This window comes from Chanodichthys erythropterus, chromosome 15 (assembly GCF_024489055.1).
Source record: "Chanodichthys erythropterus isolate Z2021 chromosome 15, ASM2448905v1, whole genome shotgun sequence".
In the NCBI taxonomy this organism is placed as follows: domain Eukaryota; kingdom Metazoa; phylum Chordata; class Actinopteri; order Cypriniformes; family Xenocyprididae; genus Chanodichthys; species Chanodichthys erythropterus.
In genome coordinates this window covers 11,371,787-11,394,263 of record NC_090235.1, presented here as the reverse complement: position 1 = coordinate 11,394,263, position 22,477 = coordinate 11,371,787, and the positions used below count along the sequence as shown (strand labels likewise).

The following is a 22,477-nucleotide window of genomic DNA, read 5'->3' as shown; positions in this document are numbered from 1 at the left end:
TTTTTATAATATTTTATAAAATCTTAAACCAACTTAAAACTTTTTAATGAAAATCTAGGTTTAAACAAAGAAATACTGATAAAAACTGAAGAGAAACTTGATGATCAAAGCATTTTGCAAGGGTTTGAAAGAAAAGTACAAAGACAAATTCTGAAGAAGAAAAAAACACATAAAGCATTTTAATAACTAAGTACTTTTTAGTAAATGCAGAAATAATCTTAAAATAATCTGCTCTCACAGGAGCTTCGGTGCTGCTCTCAGACAATTATTGCACTAAAAGTGTCCTAAAAACACATAAACATGCTGTCACGCACACACACACGAAAACTAAAAGAAGAAATGAAGCATCAGTGACTCATTGACAAGTGCACTAGTAACATGAAAACATTCCAGGCAATCATTCTGGGACACACCTCTTGGCCCCAATTCACAACAAAAGACAGAAAGCACTAAACATTTATGTTCAGTTGTTTTTACATCATTCAACAAGAAAACACTCAACTCAGACAGATCGGAGACACACACACACACACACACATTACATTGTCACGTTAGGACTTCATGTTTGTACAGTGCTGTTCCTCAATAAATCAACACACTGATTCCTGTGGTTAATGTCTTTTAGCACCTGCGTTCTCAGTGTTTCATGTCCTGTCAGGATATAACAGGGGACATCACTGCTCCGCTGTGGTGAAAACAGGACAGACATTGCTATAAAACCAGAGGGATTTAGCGAGATTACAGACAATTTTCTATCCGCTCTCTCAAAATCCATTCATGCACCTGTTGACAAGATCAGCTGCATTCGAGAAGTTTTCACAAATGTTTTTCTAGCAAACGAAGGGTTAAAAATGCTTGCATTGGCCTGTCAACACCTTCCCGAGCGAGTACACACTCATGAACAAGAGTGTGGCGTGCCAAAAATCTCATTCAGTAGAAAGGCAGTAAATCTGTCTTACCTTCAGCCGCAGGACAGAGAGACACCGAGACGCCTGTCACACACACACACACACACACACACACACACACACACACACACACACACACACACACACACACACACACACACACACACACACACACACACACACACACACACACACAACTGCACAAACACATGTTCCATTGAAAGAAAAACATCTTAAAGTGTGTGCTGCATGTCAACATCACTGAAATCATGTGGAAATAGACTGAGACAGGCATGTAGCGCCTATATCAATAATATCCCAAATATTTCTCCCAGAGCAGATTGAGATTGATTGGAAAGTAATTTGGCTTCAGTTTCTTGCTTTTCTCATAACAAAAAAAGGCACAAATCTCACATGCATCTCCTTTAGAGTTTAGAGAGTTTTACGTCTTGCTCTGATTTGCAAAAAATATCAAAAGTCCGACATCTCAATATGGACTTTTACCATCAAATTCCTTCAGGATATATATATGTATATATATATATATATATATATATATATATATATATATATATATATATATATATATATATATATATATATATATATATATATATATATATATGTATATATACACACACATACACACACACACTACCGGTCAAAAGTTTTTCAGCAAATCATCATATTAGAAGGATTCAAATCATCAGATTTCTGAAGGATCATGTGACTTTGAAGACTGGAGTAATGATGCTGAAAATTCAGCTTTGATCACAAGAATAAATTACAGTTTATTATATATTCAAATAGAAAACAGTTATTTTACATTGTACAAAAATATACCACAATATTACTGTTTTTGCTGTATTTTGGATCAAATAAATGAAGCCTTGGTGAACAGAAGCGCTTATTTCAATAACATTACAAAAATCTTACCGTTCAAAAACGTTTGACCGCTAATATGTGTTTGTATATTTGTGTGTGTGTGTGTGTGTGTATATGTGTGTATATATATATATATATATATAAAATAAGATATTAAAATATTAAGATATTAATAAATATTTAATGTTATTATATACACACAAATCAAGTCACAGATACAGTCAAACCAAAATTTATTCAGACACCTTGAACATTTAATTAATTAATTCAGTTTATTCACTATAGTTTAAAAAAAAATGGTAATAAAATATGACAAGATCTCAGATTTAAACTGTCAGGAAAAAAACAAACATCTTAATTATGTCAGATAACAAAAAACATGTTCAGGTCAAAGTGTCTAAATAATTTTTGGTTCCAAATTTTTATCAATTTTACTGGTAGTCCACTGTATGAAGAATTTTTGGGTATAATATGTCACAGTTTACTTCATTTTGCTATCCTCACTTACATAAATGAAATATACAGTCCTGCACCCACTAGTAAAAATATATAAAAAATAACTGAATAATTTTTGGTTTGATTGTATGTATACATAGAATATTTAAAAATAGAAAATCACATTTTAACATTATTTTTCACTATACATTTCCGAAGTGATGGTTGTTGTTGAACAGTCATTCTGAGAGAATCTCACTGTCAGTCACTGAATTACAGGCACACATCAACATCTGTGCTCGCGTGTTTTATACTTTCAAGAAAAAGTCAGTTACTTAGAAGAGTTATACAGACCTACAGAGGGTGCAGTGTGATGTTTCCAGTTCATCTACCGCCCCCTACTGGACATTTATCAAACTAAAACACTGAGCTTGAGGATTCGGCTCAAGTCGTGTTGAGATTTCGTACATGATGTTTTGTCCTGATTGCTGTGGAGTTTGTTCAGTACCACATTGTAGATTGATTTTGTTTCACATTACAAGGGTTTTCAATCTGTTACATTCACAGACCCCCAAATATGATCATCCTCATGTGAGGGACCCCCATCTATCTTTTATAAAAACCCAATTTATGCACTGAAAACTAATATTATAAATCTAAAAATAGTTTCTATTTTGTTACATGATATATTTTCTGCTCACTTTATTGAATTGTAATCTCCTTTTTATTTATTTATATTATTATATATATATATATATATATATATATATATATATATATATATATATATATATATATATATATATATATATATATATAATTATTAATTTATTTTAATAATTAATTTATTTTCTAATTATTTTTTTATTTACAGTTTTCTAGACTTTCCCCCAGTTTGAAAACCCCTGATTTGGACACATTCATGACGACTTACATAAACTACTTTAGTTCTTCAAGAACATTAACTGCTAAGAAAATAAGTGCTTCCTCCAGAAATGCAATCAATTAACATAAAGAAGCAAATAAACAAGCCGACAAATACAGTGTGTTATTTCATGTTTTTTTTTTATAACTAATATAATTAAGCAAATAAAAAAACATTTTAAAGAATATTATGTCAAATAACAAACATAAAAAACACTTGTGATTTTTCAGCTCATGCAAAGAGTTCAACTTCACACAACCACCAGAGGGCATCAGTGGCAAACAGCGACACAGAACATACTGAAGAAGAAGAAAAAAACAACCGCCTAATTACATGCACGTTGTTAGTGTCACTTAAACACACACACACACACACAAATGAAGGGGGAAAAAATAATATTTCTCAGTGCTGTGGGACAGACATGGCCTGATCTGCACATGGGGTCACTGAAATACTAAAAACGTTTAGTTCAGAACTTTCAGGAGCTCATCCAATATTAAAATATATATTGAAATAAGCAATTTAACATATTAACAGAATAAACAGAAGAGCTAATATCCCAAACATTTGTGAATTGTCTTAGGTAACGCTTCGAATTTCAGAATCGGAACCTACATTCCATGATTTTGCACAAACATGTCCAAAAGTCTGGAGACACATACTTCTGCACTACTCTCTGACGTGTTGTAGTATAAATAGTGTAGTGTGTTCACACTGAATTGAACCAAATTGAAAAAGTACACTTTAGAGACCAGGATGATGCACTTAATTAATGGAAAAAAAACTCAGACTTTGTTGAATGACAAAATAATCTTATAAAATTCATACACTAAACAGTTGAGTACATTAGAGCATAGTGTAAGCTAGGGTGACCATACGTGCCATTTTCCCAGGACACGTCCTGTCCGGGATTTCTAAGTTGCATAAAATGTAGTTTTGGTTTTGTTTTCATATTTGCGGAGGGTAATGATTAAATTATTTTACCAATAGCGTGCATTATACATAATCGACCAATCGTGGCTTGCGAGAAGGCTGGATCTACAGAGAACGGTCAAAGCATTGCAAATACGACAACATTTGAATGCATTGCATGAAGACTGTCAATAAGAACAGTGGCTCGCACAGACCTCCGTTTAGAAATCGCGTTCAGGGGGCACATCGATATGACCACTTTCACGATTAAAGAGGCGAGGGCTCAAGCCATTTTAGGCAATTTAGAAATCCTGCACAGGACGATTCCTGGGTAAATGGCACATATGCTCACCCTAATAGTGTAAGCTAGAGTGTGACATTTAGGACACAACTTGCATTTTTGGTTTGAAATCTAGTTTAATCCTGATGAATGAACTGAAAATTGGAAAACAAAGAAACTTTATGGCCTCTAATGTAGTTTGCTCGATTTCTTGGTCAACAATCAAATGTCAAGTCACTTTTATTTATATAACGCTTTAAACGATACAGATATTCAAAGCAGCTTTACAGTGAGAACAATTCAGTGACGCAGTGAGTTCAATTCTGCTGTAAAACAGCTCTAAAAGACAACAGTAAACAGTCATTAACAGTTCAGTGTTGATTCAGTTCGGTTCAATAAGTGTGTAAAGTTAATCAATTATGAAATGAGCTCAATTCAGCTATAAAGCAGCTCTGGAGAAAACAATGATGTCACCATCCAGCTCAGTGCAGTCAGATCAGTAATATTGCTGAATGATGCTCGATTGGATTGAGATCTGGGGAATTTGGAGGCCAAGTCAACGCCTCAAACTCGTTGTTGTGCTCCTTAAACCATTCCTGAACCATTTTTGTTTTGTGCCAGGGTGAATTATCCTGCTGAAAGAGCCACAGCCACCATGAAAGGGTGAACATGGTCTGCAACAATGCTTAGGTAGGTGGAACGTGTCAAAGTAACATCCACATGGATGGCAGGACCCAAGGTTTAGGCATAGTACATCCTGGTGCCATGTGTTCCCCAGGTAAGAGACGCATACGCACCCGGCCATCCACGTGATGTAAAAGCAAACATGATTCATCAGACTTGGGGCCTGTTTCAAGAAGGAGGTTCAACCAACTCTGAGTTCAAACTTGAACTTACCTTGAAATGGGAAACTCTGAGTTTTCAGTTTCAGAACAGCTGATTTGAGTTAGTTCAGTCGACTCGGAGTAGGTTGACTCAGAGTTAAGCGCGTGCACCACGACTATGAAAAACCATCATCAATGGAGCTCTGATATTACGATTAACCATGACAACAGCACGTGACGTCCGCATACTTCTGAGTCAATGCAAGTTTAATTCTTATCACTGTTATAATATCAAAGGTGAAAACTGGCAGAACGGTAAGTTATTGAACTAATATTCATTTTCATGGTATCCCACATGCAAAAAAGGAAGAAAAAAATAATAATTTAGGTGCATTTTTTTATTTATTTTGCAAATTATGTTCTATTTACCATGTAGGCTAAAAGTAGCAGTTCTGTGCAATAAGTGTAAATAGTAATTATACATGCTATTTATATTTTATACTGGCAGATACATACTATTTGCACCACAGTATTGTTGTACATTAACAGGATGCAACAGAGTGTAAACTACTTAAACACTCATTATTACACACTCGTTAGGCCATTTACTTCCTTTTTTTTTTTTTTTCATTTTTATTGAAAATAAATGCCTTTCTGATGTGATGGGAAAAGGGAAAAGAGCAAGCTCGGCGAAAGGTAGATTTGAACCCGGTCAATCCCGTCATAAGTTAGTTTTGCGCACCTTGTGTTTAACCTTGTGTGACATTGGTTGGCGGGGCTACTGTAAATTTGCACTTAGTAATAGACACTCCAAATAATCTTGTTTTCCGTTTGCATTAAGATTATTTGTATTACCACACTGGCAGATATTGATAATTTTACTTAAGTAAAATGCACTTAATTTAGATCCACCCAGGAAGCAAGACTAAATATCTTATATCATTTTCTTATATGCAAAATCCATCTTGATTTAAGAATTTTTAGATATTTGTACTTGAAATAGGATGAAAAATACTCACTAAGAAAAGGATTTTTGCAGCATGAATGAATAAATGAATTATTTAAACATCACTTGCACTTTAAAAAGGGGGAGATCAAAAGAAACTCTGGGTTTACTGAAGAAAACCTGCTCCCGACCAGATTTTCCCTCATTTCAGGGTTAACATACTCAGAGTTTTCACTTAACCTCCTTTCTGAAACAGGCCCCAGACCACCTTCTTCCATTGCTCTGTGGTCCAGTTCTGATGCTCTCGTGTCACTGTTGGCTCTTTCGGCGGTGGACAGGGGTCAGCATGGGCACCCTGGCTGGTCTGCAGCTATGCAGCTCCATACACAACAAACTGACGCACTGTGTATTCTGACACCTTTCTATCAGAACCAGCATTAACTTCTTGAGCAGTTTGAGCTACAGTAGCTCATCTGTTGGATCAGACCACACGGACCAGCCTTCGCTCCCCACGTGCATCAATGAGCCTTGGCCGCTCATGACCCTGTCACCGGTTCACCACTGTTCCTTCCTTGGAGCACTTTTGATAGATACTGACCATGGCAGACCGGGAACACCCCACAAGAGCTGCAGTTTTGGAGATGCTCTGATCCAGTCGTCAAGCCATCACAATTTGGCCCTTGTTACACTCGCTCAAATCCTTACACTTGTCCATTTTTCCTGCTTCTAACACATCAACTTTGAGGACAAAATGTTCACTTGCTGCCTAATATATCCACCCACTAACAGGTGCCGTGATGAAGAGATAATCAGTGTTATTCACTTCACCTGTCAGTGCTCATGATGTTATGCCTGATTGGTGAGTGTATATATATATATATATATATATATATATATATATATATATATATATATATATATATATATATATATATATATATATATACAAACCCGATTGCAAAAAAGTTGGGACACTGTACAAATTGTGAATAAAAAAGGAATGCAATAATATTTGAAATGCCATGCCAAATATTGTCTCATTTTGGATTTCATGAGAACTACACATTCCAAAAAAGTTGGGATTTGGTAGGAAAAGTTGGTAGCAATAAGAGGCCGGAAAAGTTAAATGTACATATAAGGAACAGCTGGAGGACCAATTCGCAACTTATTAGGTCAATTAGCAACATGATTAGGTATAAAAAGAGCCTCTCAGAGTGGCAGTGTCTCTCAGAAGTCAAGATGGGCAGAGGATCACCAATTCCCCCAATGCTGCGGCGAAAAATAGTGGAGCAATATCAGAAAAGAGTAAAGAGTTTGAAGTTATCATCATCTACAGTGCATAATATCATCCAAAGATTCAGAGAATCTGGATCAATCTCTGTGCGTAAGGGTCAAGGCCAGAAAACCATACTGGATGATCGTGATCTTCGAGACCTTAGACGGCACTGCATCACATACAGGAATGCTACTGTAATGGAAATCACAACATGGGCTCAGGAATACTTCCAGAAAACATTGTCGGTGAACACAATCCACCGTGCCATTCGCCACTGCCGGCTAAAACTCTATAGGTCAAAAAAGAAGCCATATCTAAACATGATCCAGAAGCGCAGGCGTTTTCTCTGGGCCAAGGCTCATTTAAAATGGACTGTGGCAAAGTGGAAACTGTTCTGTGGTCAGACGAATCAAAATTTGAAGTTCTTTTTGGAAAACTGGGATGCCATGTCATCCGGACTAAAGAGGACAAGGACAACCCAAGTTGTTATCAGCGCTCAGTTCAGAAGCCTGCATCTCTGATGGTATGGGGTTGCATGAGTGCGTGTGGCATGGGCAGCTTACACATCTGGAAAGGCACCATCAATGCTGAAAGGTATATCCAACATATGCTCCCATCCAGACTTTGTCTCTTTCAGGGAAGACCTTGCATTTTCCAAAATGACAATGCCAGACCACATACTGCATCAATTACAACATCATGGTTGCGTAGAAGGATCCGGGTACTGAAATGGCCAGGCTGCAGTCCAGATCTTTCACCCATAGAAAACATTTGGTGCATCATAAAGAGGAAGATGCGACAAAGAAGACCTAAGACAGTTCAGCAACTAGAAGCCTGTATTAGACAAGAATGGGACAACATTCCTATTCCTAAACTTGAGCAACTTGTCTCCTCAGTCCCCAGACGTTTGCAGACTGTTATAAAAAGAAGAGGGGATGCCACACAGTGGTAAACATGGCCTTGTCCCAACTTTTTTGAGATGTGTTGATGCCATGAAATTTAAAATCAACTTATTTTTCACTTAAAATGATACATTTTCTCAGTTTAAACATTTGATATGTCATCTATGTTGTATTCTGAATAAAATATTGAAATTTGAAACTTCCACATCATTGCTTTTTTGGAATCAGGTTTATATATGGCATCCCCTCTTCTTTTAATATATATATATATATTAGTCAAACCAATTATTCAGCACTAGATATAATTATATATTTTTACTAGTGGGTTCAGGACACTATAGTTAATTTATGTAAGTGAGGATAGCAAAATAAAGTAAACTCTGACATTATATCCAAAAATTTTTCATACAGTGTGGACTACCAGTAAAATTAATAAAAAATTTGGAACCAATAATTATTCAGACACTTTCACCTGACCATTTTTTGCTTAAGTGTTATCTGACATAATTAAGATTTTTTTTTTCTGACAGAGTAAGACAGATCTTGTCATATTTTATTACCATTTTTTTTAAACTATGTTCAATGAAATCAAATGTTCAAGGTGTCTGAATAAATTTTGGTTTGAATGTGTGTGTGTGTATATATATATATAAAGATATTGACAGAATAAACAGAAGATCTAATTAGACCCAGTATCAAAATAAGAGATAAAAGAAGATAATTGGCTGTAAAAACTGTGTCTTTCACAGATTGTAAGAAATAATTCAGATATTCCATGTACATGTGCAGTATATGAAAACTATAAATTTATCTTAAAGTTATTGGGTCATTCTGTGTCAAATCAACCAAATTTTGGGAACTTCCCCTGGCTCAAATTTTTGATTTTGTTACATTTTTTTTTTTTTACAATACATTGTATGGGTCAAAATCAATTAGGATATTAAGTAAAGATCATGTTCCATGAAGATATTTTTAAATAAATATATAAAAAAATTATTTTTGTGAGTGGATATGCATTGCTAAGGACTTCATTTGGACAACTTTAAAGGCGATTTTCTCAATATTTTGATTTTTTTTTGCACCTTCAGATTCCAGATTTCCAAATAGTTGTTTCTCAGCCAAATATTGTCCTATCCTAAACCATACATCAATGGAAAGCTTATTTTCAGATTTCAGATGATAAATCCAGGGTCCAGGGTCACAAATAGTGATGAAAGCCAAAATATTAAATGTCACAGATGTATATTTACGGAGTAATCCACTACTTTCTCAAATGACTTGAGAAAGATGGCAGCATCATAACTTTATTTTAACACATATATTGGTAGATCAGTTATTAAAATCTGTTGACTTTATCAATAATTCTTTCATTATATGCCAACACTGACAGCACTATTTGTGCCCCAAAGTTTGCATGCCTCAACTGGTGTTTTAGTGTTTATATGAAGATCTCAAGTTCACAGGTGTTCAGAGGAACTGCATGTAGTTCATCACATTAAATATCCAATAAACAGCTTTTAAATGATTGATGTGCTTTGCAGCAAACAAACTTTGCTTTAAAAGTACGCTTGTGCTTTATTAATATAAAATAAATGGCACGTTGTTTGATATTGTTATGTAATCAATGACATTCATGCGTGTGACTGAAGTGTCCAAATACTTAAGGTCTGTCTATTGCAAAAGCAACACACTGCAGTTGTAACGATGTGTTTATTTTATTTAACAGTCGTGATGGACTTCAGGGCGTGTATTTGTGAGTGGGTTGTGCGCGTGTGAAGCCGAACTGGGCCGGTGGTTCGTGTTTCTCCACCCGTTTCCATTCGCCCAACCCCCACATACCACAAGAGCCCGCCCTTCTTCATTCCGTACAACCGAACATGATAACTCCCCCTGGCGGAACGTCACTCGCGTCGGAGCCGAACGTCACGGGAGTTGTAGTCCACAGCCTTTAGAATTGAACGGACGCTTTGCGCGTTCGAAACTACAAGCCCCAAACGTCACCACGCCCACAGTCGGTTCCCATCCAATCTGAATATGTGGGAGGGGAGCATCCGCCCACAAAAGCCACAGCAATTTTAGTGTGCCTCAAATGCAATTGTGCATCAAAAAAGTGAACAATTGGAATTTCGGGAAATGTCGCGAGTGAATTCCGCCGAATAATCTCATACAAATACTTCCGGGAGAGATAAAAGAGAGAGCGAAATAGCCCAGGCATGATGGTTTGGCATTCATAGATATTTAAATGGAAGTGGGTGGGCCCTCACGCAGACGGAGATCTCTGACAGACCTGCACATATATCCGCGGAGGAATATTATTTAATTCCGGATCTAACGGCACAGATAGGCCCGGTTTCAACGCACACGGGACCGCCGCTGTTCAACCCGACCCGCTCGGACTCGCTTGGCATTTTGTGCTCCGTTATTGAAGGGTGTTTTTGCATTGGCACCGCCCTTCCTGGCGGGGTGGGTCCGTGCGTCAGAGCTGCGCCACAGTCTGCGGCCGCTGGAGAAAATAGGCCGTCCTTCTGCTGGGCTGTTGCCTGCCTTCTGCCTGCCTTCCACGGCGTCCGGCCTTTTTTCTCTTAAACAACTCCTCTCCGGGTTTTATTAATGCGGAATGAGTGGTACGTACCCTCCCCTCCTTATGCGTCTCCACCCCTTAATTCTCCATGCGTGCGTCTGTGCTATCTATCCATCGTTGTCCCCCCACTTTAAATGGGATCTGCTGTTTATTTGTGCCCATTGATCAGTTTTGGGTCTTATGCAATGCCTGTAATGGATAGGAAACCTTGCTTTTGGAGATATTGATGTGTTTAGATGTCCTGAAGGCTTTTGCATTATAAAACCTGATCTTTTCAATATGCTGTTTGGTGCTGCTGAATGCTTTGCAAGTGTAATGTGGCATTACATATTTGATTTCCAACTCTTAGTTCATGTTTGCATTGGGTTTGACATTTGACTTTTTTGCAGATCAAAAGAAGGAAGCCATGGCCACAGATGGGGGGAAAGCCAGTGGAGGTGAAGGGGGTACGAAAGGGAAAAGTTCCGGATCACAGGTATCAGTGAAGTTTGACTTGAAATGTGTCGCTCAAAGTGCCCACTTGTTTCTGCACTGAAAGCACTTCCTGATTATTGCAGGGCGCTTCGCTGCACAGTTACACGCACACACACACACTGTTCCTGTCTTAACCTGTTATGCTTTGCAATTCTTTGATAAAACAATTGTGAACTGTGTTAGGAAACACTTTTAATCTTTAGCATTTCAGAGTCGGAACAAACATTTCATTATGATGATTTTGCACAAACTTACAGTGGAGTCCAAAAGCCTGAGACTGTATTTTAGGTTTGAAACCAAGAACACTGGAAAATGTAAGACATGGCATCAAATAAATTATATAAGAATCGGCTCTATTTCTTGGTCACCAATCAAATGTTACCATATTTGTCACAACAAAGACATGATAAACAAGTTTTGTTCATATATATATAGATATATATATATATATATATATATATATATGCAAAATATATTTTAGAATTCTTGTACATTTTTCACTCAAATATACTTTTGAAAAACAAGATAAATAATGTAACATAATATACATAAATAAGAAATATAATTTTTGAGACAACAAAAAGAACATAAATAATCATGTTTTGTTCTGGTCAGTGCTGCTGTTATAATTATTAATGTTGTTAAATTGATTAATCGCATCTAACATAGAAGTTTGTTTATATATGTGTGTGTAAATATTGTTATGTATAATATATATATATATATATATATATATATATATATATATATATATATATATATATATATATATATATATATATATACATATATATTATGTAAACATTAATTGATTTGACAGCCCTAAAAATAATATATTATTAATATAAGCAAATATATTTTAACATTTCTGTACATTTTCACTCAAATATATAATTACTTTAATATATTATATATATATATATATATATATATATATATATATATATATATATAATATATATATATATATAGATATATAGAAATGACAGCAGTGATGATAATCATGTTTTGTAATGTCAGCTCAAGTGTTGCTGCAATTAAAGCAATAATAATAATTTAAGAAAAATATATTTTCCAATTCTTGCATTTTTTCAAATATATTTTTGAAAAATAATATGATGTAATATAATATACATTAATATAAAATCTATTTTTGTGACAACAAAGAGAACATGTATCAAATTCTTGAACATTTTTACTAAAATATATTTATTTTGTTAATATAAAGAACATTGTGTGTGTGTATATATATATATATATATATATATATATATATATATATATATATATAAAATATATAATTTTTTTAATAATAATATAATTAATATGAGCAAAATATATTTTCCAATACTTGTACATTTTACACACAAGTATATTTAATTTGTAAATGTAAATAAAAATAACATTGTGTATATATATATATATATATATATATATAAGAAATATTATTTGTAATGGAAAAAAATTTAGAGGCATTTTCACTAGTGTTTACAGACTTTTGCAACCCACTATGTTAAATGTTTGTTAGTATAATATTAATAAGTTGTTTTTAGAAGAAAAGCCTTAGAATGAGTTTTTTGTCATGAAGAGTTTGTCTCTCGAGCCCTTGATCGGGAAATAGAGAGACTGTGGTTCACACGCCCACTTACTCTTCCTGTGAACCCGCCCACATCTGCTGACACTGACATCTCACTGTATGTGTGTGTGTGTGTGTGTGTGTGTGTGTGTAGGATGCACAACCGTCTCCTCTTGCATTGCTCGCAGCGACGTGCAGTAAAATAGGAGGTGTTGGCAGCGAGGGTCAGGCGGCCACACAACAGCAGATAATAATCGACCCGAACCAGGGCCTGCTTCAACTCCAGAACCCCACGCAGCAGCTCGAGCTGGTTCCTGCACAGCTAACAGGAAACGGCTGGCAGATCATAGCCACTTCCCCTGCAACTGCTACCAAGGACAACATTCAGCAGGCTGGTACTAACGTGGCCACCAATGAAGGCGGCGCGGGGCGGAAGGTCAAGGCGGTCGGCTCGAATAACTCACCTGCCGGACAGCAACAGCAACAGTTTCAAATCATCCAGGTGCAGAATTTGCCGAACTCGTCAGGTGGGATTCAGTACCAGGTCATCCCGCATCTTCAGACCGCAGACGGACAGCAGATACAAATAAGCCCCAGTAACCCCGCAGCTTTAAGCGTTCAGCCAGAACAGATCCAGCTAATTCCCACCGGGAACAACCAAGCCATTTTGGCCACGCCCCAAAGGACGGGATCGACCAGCATCGTCACTCAAAACCAGACGATTCCGCTTCAAATCAGGCCGTCATTTCCTCTGCAACTGCAGACCATTCAGGGTACGCAAACGCCTATGGTGACCACGTTACCCATTAACCTCGGTGGCGTGACTTTGGCTCTTCCGGTTATCAATAACGTAGCGGGAGGGGGAGGTTCAGTTCAACTGGTCCAATCAGCCGACGGAAGTATTTCCAATGGAAACCAGCTGATAACGACGACTGTCACTAGCACAGGAGAATCCACCGGCGTTTCAACTTGCACGACGACTGCAACGGGCACCGATTCCGTCGTCGTGACCTCTACGGATGGCACAACGTTATCTACAGCATCCGTCGGAGCTGCTGAAAGCCAGAAGGATGGTCAGTCGGGCGAGACAGACGCACAGAACTTGGCTCAGTCCAACGGCCTCCAACCTGCATCCGATCAGGCTGGCCAAATCCAGCAATTCCAAATTGTGGGCCATCCGGTTCTCCAGCAGATCCAGATCCAGTCGCCCCAGCAGCAGATGGTCCAGGGCTCCATACAGATCCAGCCCGGACAGACTTTACAACCGGTTCAGCAGAACCTCCAGCTTCAGGCCTTCCAGAACCCGACACAGGTTCTGATCCGGACGCCCACGCTCACCCCCTCAGGGCAGATCAGCTGGCAGACCGTCCAGGTCCAGAATGCAGGCATGCCCCAGCAGCTGACACTCGCCCCAGTGGCGTCAAACGCAAGTGGCGGGACCTTCACTCAGATCGCCCCGCTGACGCTCGGAGGGTCGCCCATCACGCTCACCGCAGCCCAGCTGCCCTCTGGGACCGGGGTGCAGACGGTGAACATCGCAGGTTTGGGGACGGCTGGAGTCCAGGTGCAGGGCGTCCCGCTCACCATCACCGGTGTGCAAGGTAAGACCCTCCCACCTGTGCAGCCGTGTGTCATGTGACACCTGTTGAAAACCGTATTGTGTTGTGATGTGAAATGGGAGTATTAAGCAGCACAAATGTTTCCAACATTGATAACGGAGTATCAGTTCAGCAAATTAGAATGATTTCTGAAGGATCATGTGACTCTGAAATAAATAACACACGCATAACAATTGCTGCAATAAAAAATATTTATTTTACATATTTATCAAATTAGAATAAAATTAGAAAAAAGAAATAACAATGTTATTTCATGTTATTATGACCAAACAGAATGTTTGTATATGATACATTTTACACAAATTTATATAGAAATTTATATAAATTTCCCAAAATTTACAATTCATTCCCATAAATTCCAGTAAATTCCTGTTAATTTTCCAAATTGGAATATTTCCAAAATTCACCAGGGTAAGTCTCGTGGAAAGTTTCCGGAAATTTACACAGTCCCTAGAAATTTGCAACCCTAAATGTAAGTAAAATTTAAGTTGGAGAATCTCATTGAAACATGTTTCCACCCCAAAAACAAAAGGAAAAAATAAAAATAATAAATTATATTTTTCCAATTTTAATTAAAAAACGTATATAGCCACAAACAAATGAAATATGTTTAGGACTATTTTTTGCATATATGACAAGAAAGCATATTTTCCCTTAAAAATAATTAATAATAATAATAATAATAATTATTATTATTATTATTTTTTTGGATTACAGTAATAAAAAATAAAATAAAATATGGGGTGTGTTCTAATTGGGGGAAAAAAAGAGTAATGAAGCAAAACATTTTATTATTATTCTAAAAATAGGCCTCATTCAAATTTGAAAAATATAATTTAATTTTCCTTATGCTTTTAGGGGAAATATGATCTGGAAATGATCCAGCACCAATCAATAAGTTATGCAATAATTATCAATTTATTTATTTTTTAAAATTTATCCAAAAAGTAAGACATTTTACTTTTAACTTGTAAGGTATTTATACTTTCAACCATATATCTACTGTAAAATGTAAATGTTTCTTGAACTGTTTTTAATGCTTAATTTGAAAGCATAGGGCTTAATTTTGTAAACTAGTGGAACAGTAGCATGAAATGCAGTTGTGTGTTTTCCCATACACTCTTTATTACTCATAAAGTAAAACTGCAAATTAAGGCATTTATATTTTATAAGTCAGAGTCTGAATGCTGCTTCCAAATCCTTCGTAAGGTGTCAGATTTCAGACTCTTTGTTAGTGCCCTTTGCAAGTTTGGCTCCACCCTGGAAAAGAAGGGCTGTTTCAACAGATTTCTCCTGGAAATGAACTTTACTCAGGTAGCACCATGACTCACTAATTTAGGAAACTTGCTTTTTAAGGTCTAAATGATATCTCTTAGTAAAAAAATAAATATACCAATATGTATTTGAAATGCATTGCTAAGTATACTACAAATACATTTACATATTTATGTACTTTTGGTATATTTGAAGTCTGCTAAATTGCAACAACTAATTTTGCACTTAATGCACTCTTTGGTTATCCGGAGGTAGTGCTGAGGCCCAACTTAAGATATACTTAAGTATATTTAAATGTGCTAAAATTGAACTATTGCAAGTATACTTTAGGTACACTTTAAATATCCTGCATTTAAAGACTGATATTATACCGTGATCATAATATCCTTACTAATAGTGATATTAAAACACTTTTTAGGCTTAATATTAAGACACATACAATAAAGAAGTACTCCAAATAAAGTTTAATTATAATATTTATATCAGTAACTCTCAAGTGATATCTCAGCAAATATGTTATTGGCTTTTTGTAGTATACTTAATATGAAATAAATGTATTTTAAATTCATTTTGGCACAGGTTTTTTCACTAGGATCCAAACCTTATTTTTTCGTTATTTCCCAAAACTTGCAAGAGTTATTTGTATCCATTGAACAGTTCTTGCAATCAACAGTTAACAGAGTGATTTAATCAATAGTAATGTTTGTAAAATTCCCACAGGTCAGCAGCAGGGTCAAGAGGGGGTCAAAGTTCAGTCCACCCCAGTGACGGTCACTGTTGGCAACATCAGCAGCACGACCCTGAACGCAGTAAGCCCAGACCAGATGGGTCAGGTCCAAAGCCCGTCTGACCAGGAAGGTCAACCCAGCAAGAGGCTGCGCAGGGTGGCCTGTTCCTGCCCCAACTGCAGGGATGGAGAGGGGAGGTACGTCAGGAAATAAAAAGGAAAGGAGTGTAAAATGAGAGAGTTAAAGTGGAGGAACCAGAAGAGATTAAATGAGAGGATTAAAAGACTTCGAGTGGAAAGTTTTACACACCATTTAGTTTTAGGCTTGGTCTTTTTTTTTCTTCTTTTTTCTTCTTTTTTTGCTTATTATTGCTTATATTACTATATTATTATTTATTTAGATATGACTACAAAAATGCACACACAAATAAAAAAAGTACCTTTTTCAACTGCTAAAAAAATTAATTTGAAAAAATATAATTTGTGTTTTGACAAGGTAAAGCATTTTTGAACATCACTTCTGTGTATTTTGCTGTTTTGACAGAAACAACAGTGACCCCTCAAAGAAGAAACAGCATGTGTGTCATATGGAGGGTTGCGGGAAGGTTTACGGAAAAACGTCTCACCTGAGGGCTCACCTGCGCTGGCATACGGGAGAGAGGCCGTTCGTCTGCAACTGGATCTTCTGCGGGAAACGCTTCACCAGGAGCGACGAGCTACAGCGGCATCGCAGGACGCATACAGGTGCGCAAACAATCACACAGTCGCTCGGAATCAGCACACATGCACACAACAGGATGAAAAACATGCACAGGAAACTACAGGCTTTATTTGTCATTACTCGACTGCCATCATATTGTTTATATTTTTAGTGCTGAAACCCTTTTGTAATTGTTAAAATTTCCAAGGATCAGCATTCTCCCATGAAAGTGATCCAGCAGACCAAACCGTTAGTTGTAGAAACTTTGAGGGCTGGTAGTACTCACAACATCTACAACATCACCAAGGCTCCTCCTGATTGGCCTGATGGGGAGTATGAACGTATGCCTCGGATTTGATTTCGGGTATTTTGGATTCTACTTTTGCAAAATAGTCCTTGGATTTTAGCCTGATTGGAACAAACCAGTTCAGCAAGATTCTCTGGTGTCTGATAATTCTATATATAAGTCTATAATTAAAAAAGTTAAAATTTTGATTCACGGTCCCTAAGAGCCACCAAAACGTTCAAAGTTGGTGGAGCCACTTTTACTAAAATGGCTATAACTCGTGAAAGGAATGAGATATTTTCAGAAAACTCAGCACACTTATGTAAGAGCTCATTCTGTGGTTGTGTGAAAAAGAATGCAGTGACTGGCCACTTGGTGGCGCTATACCATAAAAAAACCCATGAAAACGGCTATAACTACTCCACCGTTAGTCCCAGTTGACTTGAAAAATGGCGTGCAGTGTCTTTGTCCGAGGTGCCATGATTGTCTATCAGGACATTGACGTATCTCAAAAAACATGTCCATCATCGGCCAATGAAGTTTGAGCAGCTATTAGACAAGGTTAACGGAGGCCGACAGGAACGAAACTCACTGGGCCTGACTGACTCACAGCCCTAGAAGCTTGTGAGAAATTCTAAAGAAGTCGGCCACCGGGGGGCGCTTTTGCGTTTTTCACATACCCACGACATTCAGACCACATGGTAGAACTCCTCATTCTGAGCAACTTTGCCTCTAGGACCGCCAATGTCCATCGAATTGTTCATTAAATATTGGAGATTATTTCGAAAACCAACTTTGGTAAACTAGTCCTAAGTTTTTGTCTCAACCTTGATAACTGTTAAAAAGCTTTAAAAAACATATATTTCCTATGGTAAATTGCCTGTATTGGCTGTAAATGGTCTTTTCCATTTATGATCAAGATGATTACAGGCTTGCTAAATAAAACATAATACCTTTTTACGCATGTGCTTAAAGGCCTTAACCCCGATATTTGCTGCTCGCAGCTATATTTATATTTACAATCATATTTTTAAACTTAATTTTTCACTACACATCTGATCGGATCGATCGGATCACAAGTGGATGACTCTACAGGATCTAAAATGTTTTGAGCTTGTCCACTTTCGACCACTTCCAGAGGTAGTTGAAAACTCATTGTGATCCGATCGACCAAAATGCATCTTAAAACCAGGAGTAAACAGGGCCTTAGAGGATTTTTTTACTTCTCTAGCTTCATTCTGGTATTTGCCTTCTTCGTGAAGCATATGTAACACATATGTAACACTACCTGTTCGAACCACCCGCTCTAAACAGGCAGCATAATTTTGCTTCCTTTTGGAAAAACGTTTGCATCGTGAACATGTATATGTTTACAGTTTTGTCTCTGTCTCATTTGCCATACTATCAATATTGTATTGGCAATGGGCCACCTTTGTCTCTAGCTATCTGTATTGTATTGCCTGTTTTTTCTTGCTCTGATCTAAATAAACTAACAATTGTCTCTGTCCTGGTCAGGTGAAAAGAGGTTTGAGTGTCCGGAATGTTCCAAGAGGTTCATGCGCAGCGACCACCTGTCAAAGCACATCAAAACCCACCAGAACAAAAAAGGTGGGGCAGCACTTACCATCATCACCACAGATGAAATGGAGGAAGAGGTGGACGAGGTCCTGGGCTCGCCGAGGATCGTCACCGTGGCGTCACTCTCGCAGGATTCGAACCCGGCCACGCCCACGACTTCAAACAATTTAGAGGAGGAATTTGAGTAGTTTTCCCTCCAAATATTATGAGCTAAAAGCACCACGATATTGTTTGTTCTTCTGTTTATATGTTTATTTGTTTATGTTCCTCATTCTTTTTCTATTGATGATGGACAGCTGTTTGAGCGTACTCGATTTTTCATATGGAAATTTAATACTATCAGATATTATGACAAAGAATAATCTAAAGGAAATATGGAAATAGTATGAGCTGTTAAGAGACATAACATGCGCGTTGAACGAAGGCGTTTGTTTTCTTTCGAGTAGCACAAGAAGTACTAAAGTTCCCAGATGCTCCTGAAGATGTCGCTATGCACAAGAAAAAATGATATTTATCTGTTTTCAGAGTGGTTACGGATTAAATATACAGTCGGGGATGAGAATCTCGGAGCTTCACGCGTTGGTCTGTGGTTTTGCTTACGAACAGGCTTGAAAGATGAGCAGCAAACAGATATTTAGTACATGTTTAGAGCCTCAGCACAAGCTAGAAGAGTGATGTCATCTGTGATTGGAGCGCGTTGCGAAGCGTCAGCCAATCACAGCCTCGCATTTAGGATTCAACCATTGAATCGGTTCCATGATTCAGCATGTTTGGATTATCAGCAGTCAATCTTTTATGTAGGAGAAACGAGATTATAGAGACGGGCTATTTAAAGAAAAGCACATTAGATTTACAAATAATGCATTCCAGTTACGATTTCTTTAGAAATAAAAAAAAAAGAAAGAAAGAAAGAAAGGAAAAGATAAAAAACAATCTAGCTTTCTAAGACATGCTATGTTAAATGAAGGCAATACTATAAAGACAATCTTTGTAAAACCATGTTTACATTACCGAGGGGTAGAATAGGTTGAAGAAAAACACCTAGAGAAGTTCTCTCTTATCTCAAGTCATATAAACTGTACTCTGATGCCTTAAAAACACTGCAGTACCACTATGTTACGGCTGGGTAGGGGGACGTGGGCCTTCGACTGTGTTTTCAAACATATTCAGTAGTGACCGTGTTAATCTTTTTATATACGATGATGGCGAACACTGTGGCCAGGGAACGAGCGCGATGATCCGCTTCAGCCCTCGTTCGCCCAGGTAAAGATCCTCCCGATTCGCGTTAATGTGTCCTCCTGTCGCCCGACGACTTTCGTGCGCTCTCCAAAGAGATTCGACCCTGTTACGTGCACCAAACCCTCCCTCTGGACCGGTACCGGACGTCTCCAGGTCACCCTGAAGCCACTTAGATGAGTTTGATGTTCAGAAGTCTGTGGTGTGGCGTTCTTCTTCGTGAGTTTATGTTCTCCCGCGCTCGTTTAGTTCGGTTTGATTTAATTTCAAACCCATTTTTGGTTCTCACACAGCACGAGTACATGCCACCTGTGTGTGTGTGAGTGTGTCTAATTTATTATTTATCCTTCTATTAGTATTTGCTAATGTGTATTGTGCGCTGTTAATGCAGTTATGACGTGCTGCATGGTTCATTTCCGCTAACGATCTCTATTTAGTAACAATTTGCTATTTCTAAACGTGGTCCTTTTAGAAGTAAAACCATGGCTTTTAATTTATCTGACGTTTCGCACCATGACCGTGTTTCAAATGAGAAAAAAAAAAAAAGTTTAAAAAGAAATGGTTGATACCAAACAATTATAAATAGATGTTTTTTGGTAATATTTTCTGTGGCGAGCGATTTTCTTTAATCTTTTCTAGTGACACCTCATTTGTAAATCATTTTTCTAAGATGTTCCTTTGTCCTCATGGCATTTGATAATAAATTTTTTTGCCAGGTTAGCCTGAAAGGCTGCAGTTTATTGATATTTTTAAAATAACTTTGTACAAACGTGTTATGTTAATGGGTAAGAAAACAAAAAGAGGAAAAAGAAAAAAATCTTTGCCTGCATAACACTTGAAATTAAAGTGAGTAATTCTGTCTTAAATATCACATGTCCATGTCGAATTCTTTATTTCAATCTGTGGTTTTATTTACACAGCATGAGCTTTAACAACCTGACACTTTACAATAAGGTTATTATATAAATAATGCATCTTAGTTTATGTTCATTTCAGCATTTACTAATACATTATTCATTGTGTTAATATTATCTAATGGACCTGAGCTAACATGAGCTAATACCGATGTAATGATGTCACAAGTGCGTGTTCATAGAGTATTCGAATTTCGAACTCTGTATCCGGATTCGAACGCGGCTCAACCACTCAGAATCAAGGACCGCTGTAGTGACAAATTGGGTTGTAGAAGAACAGAAGAACTTCGAGTATCTGCCGAGTGGTGAAGTCAGTGACAGGAGGGCAGGAGTGAGGATGATGATGTGTGGAGGAGGTTTCAGGTGGGCAGGTGGGCGGATCTCTTTTGTTCTTTTCTCCATTTGATTGACAGCTCTGTACCTGCAGTGCGCCACAAAAGGGAAGCTTTTATCCACTTTAACAGCTGCTGTGTGTGTGTGTGTGTGTGTCTGTCACTCATTCAGTCTGCATCGAGACAGTAACCCAGCACCTGTCTCTCTACAAAAACTGTTCATGTGACATGTCTCAGCAGTTTTATGTTAATATTTCATACTGTAGGATAAACATAATGAGATTCATAGATTCTCTGGTTGGGAATTGATGACTCTCAGCATAGAGACAGGTTTGCAAAAAACTATGCATCTAATTTTTATTTTAAAATAATATTTTGTATTATATTTCATATATATTTATCTGATTTTGCAGCACAGCACTCATTTTAGATGGCTGTACTGAAAAGCCAGACTTCATCTGTTGTACCTGCACTTAATGTAATTTGTCCTTGTCAATTTTAGGCAAACAATTTTTATGATATTTAATGACAGAAAGAAAGACTTTGGATACTATTTATAATATGCTTTACTCCATTCATAAACACTCAAACTAAACCAGAGAGAAAGACAGACAGGAAAAAAAGTGAACCAATAGTTTTTGCCAAAAATTAACAAAATAGGTTTAAAATCATTAAAGGGTTAGTTCACCCAAAAATGAAAATTCTGTCATTTATTACTCACCCTCATGCCGTTCCACACCTGTAAGACCTTCATTAATCTTCAGAACACAAATTAAGATATTTTTGATGAAATCCAATGGCTCAGTAGGCCTCCATAGCCAGCAATGACATTTCCTCTCTCAAGATCCATTAATGTACTAAAAACATATTTAAATCAGTTCATGTG

General features: G+C 37.2%; 1 protein-coding gene across 3 annotated transcripts; it reads left to right on the top strand.

The window, feature by feature from the left end:
• Positions 1 to 10,358: 10,358 nt before the first annotated feature.
• sp4 (sp4 transcription factor) lies at positions 10,359 to 21,207 on the top strand. Of its 3 annotated transcripts, none has more exons than XM_067361375.1 (6): positions 10,359 to 10,917; positions 11,264 to 11,349; positions 13,079 to 14,525; positions 16,539 to 16,743; positions 17,090 to 17,289; positions 19,047 to 21,207. In XM_067361375.1, the coding sequence occupies exons 1-6, from the start codon at positions 10,911 to 10,913 to the stop codon at positions 19,295 to 19,297; spliced, it is 2,196 nt and encodes a 731-aa protein (XP_067217476.1). In that variant the 5' UTR covers positions 10,359 to 10,910; the 3' UTR covers positions 19,298 to 21,207. The 3 variants fall into 3 exon arrangements, with proteins under 3 accessions (XP_067217476.1, XP_067217474.1, XP_067217473.1); XM_067361373.1 differs by lacking the exon at positions 10,359 to 10,917 and adding an exon at positions 10,972 to 11,186; XM_067361372.1 differs by lacking the exon at positions 10,359 to 10,917 and having other exon boundaries at positions 10,972 to 11,349.
• The last annotated feature ends 1,270 nt before the right edge of the window (positions 21,208 to 22,477 follow it).

What these genes read in the sequence shown, in the direction of transcription:
- sp4 (XM_067361372.1), top strand. Translation starts at nt 11,227, where the DNA reads ATGTTTGCATTGGGTTTGACATTTGACTTTTTTGCAGATCAAAAGAAG. An exon ending in CACCATCACCGGTGTGCAAG is followed by an intron (nt 14,526 to 16,538) that starts GTAAGACCCTCC and finishes AAATTCCCACAG; the next exon opens with GTCAGCAGCAGGGTCAAGAG. An exon ending in TGCAGGGATGGAGAGGGGAG is followed by an intron (nt 16,744 to 17,089) that starts GTACGTCAGGAA and finishes CTGTTTTGACAG; the next exon opens with AAACAACAGTGACCCCTCAA.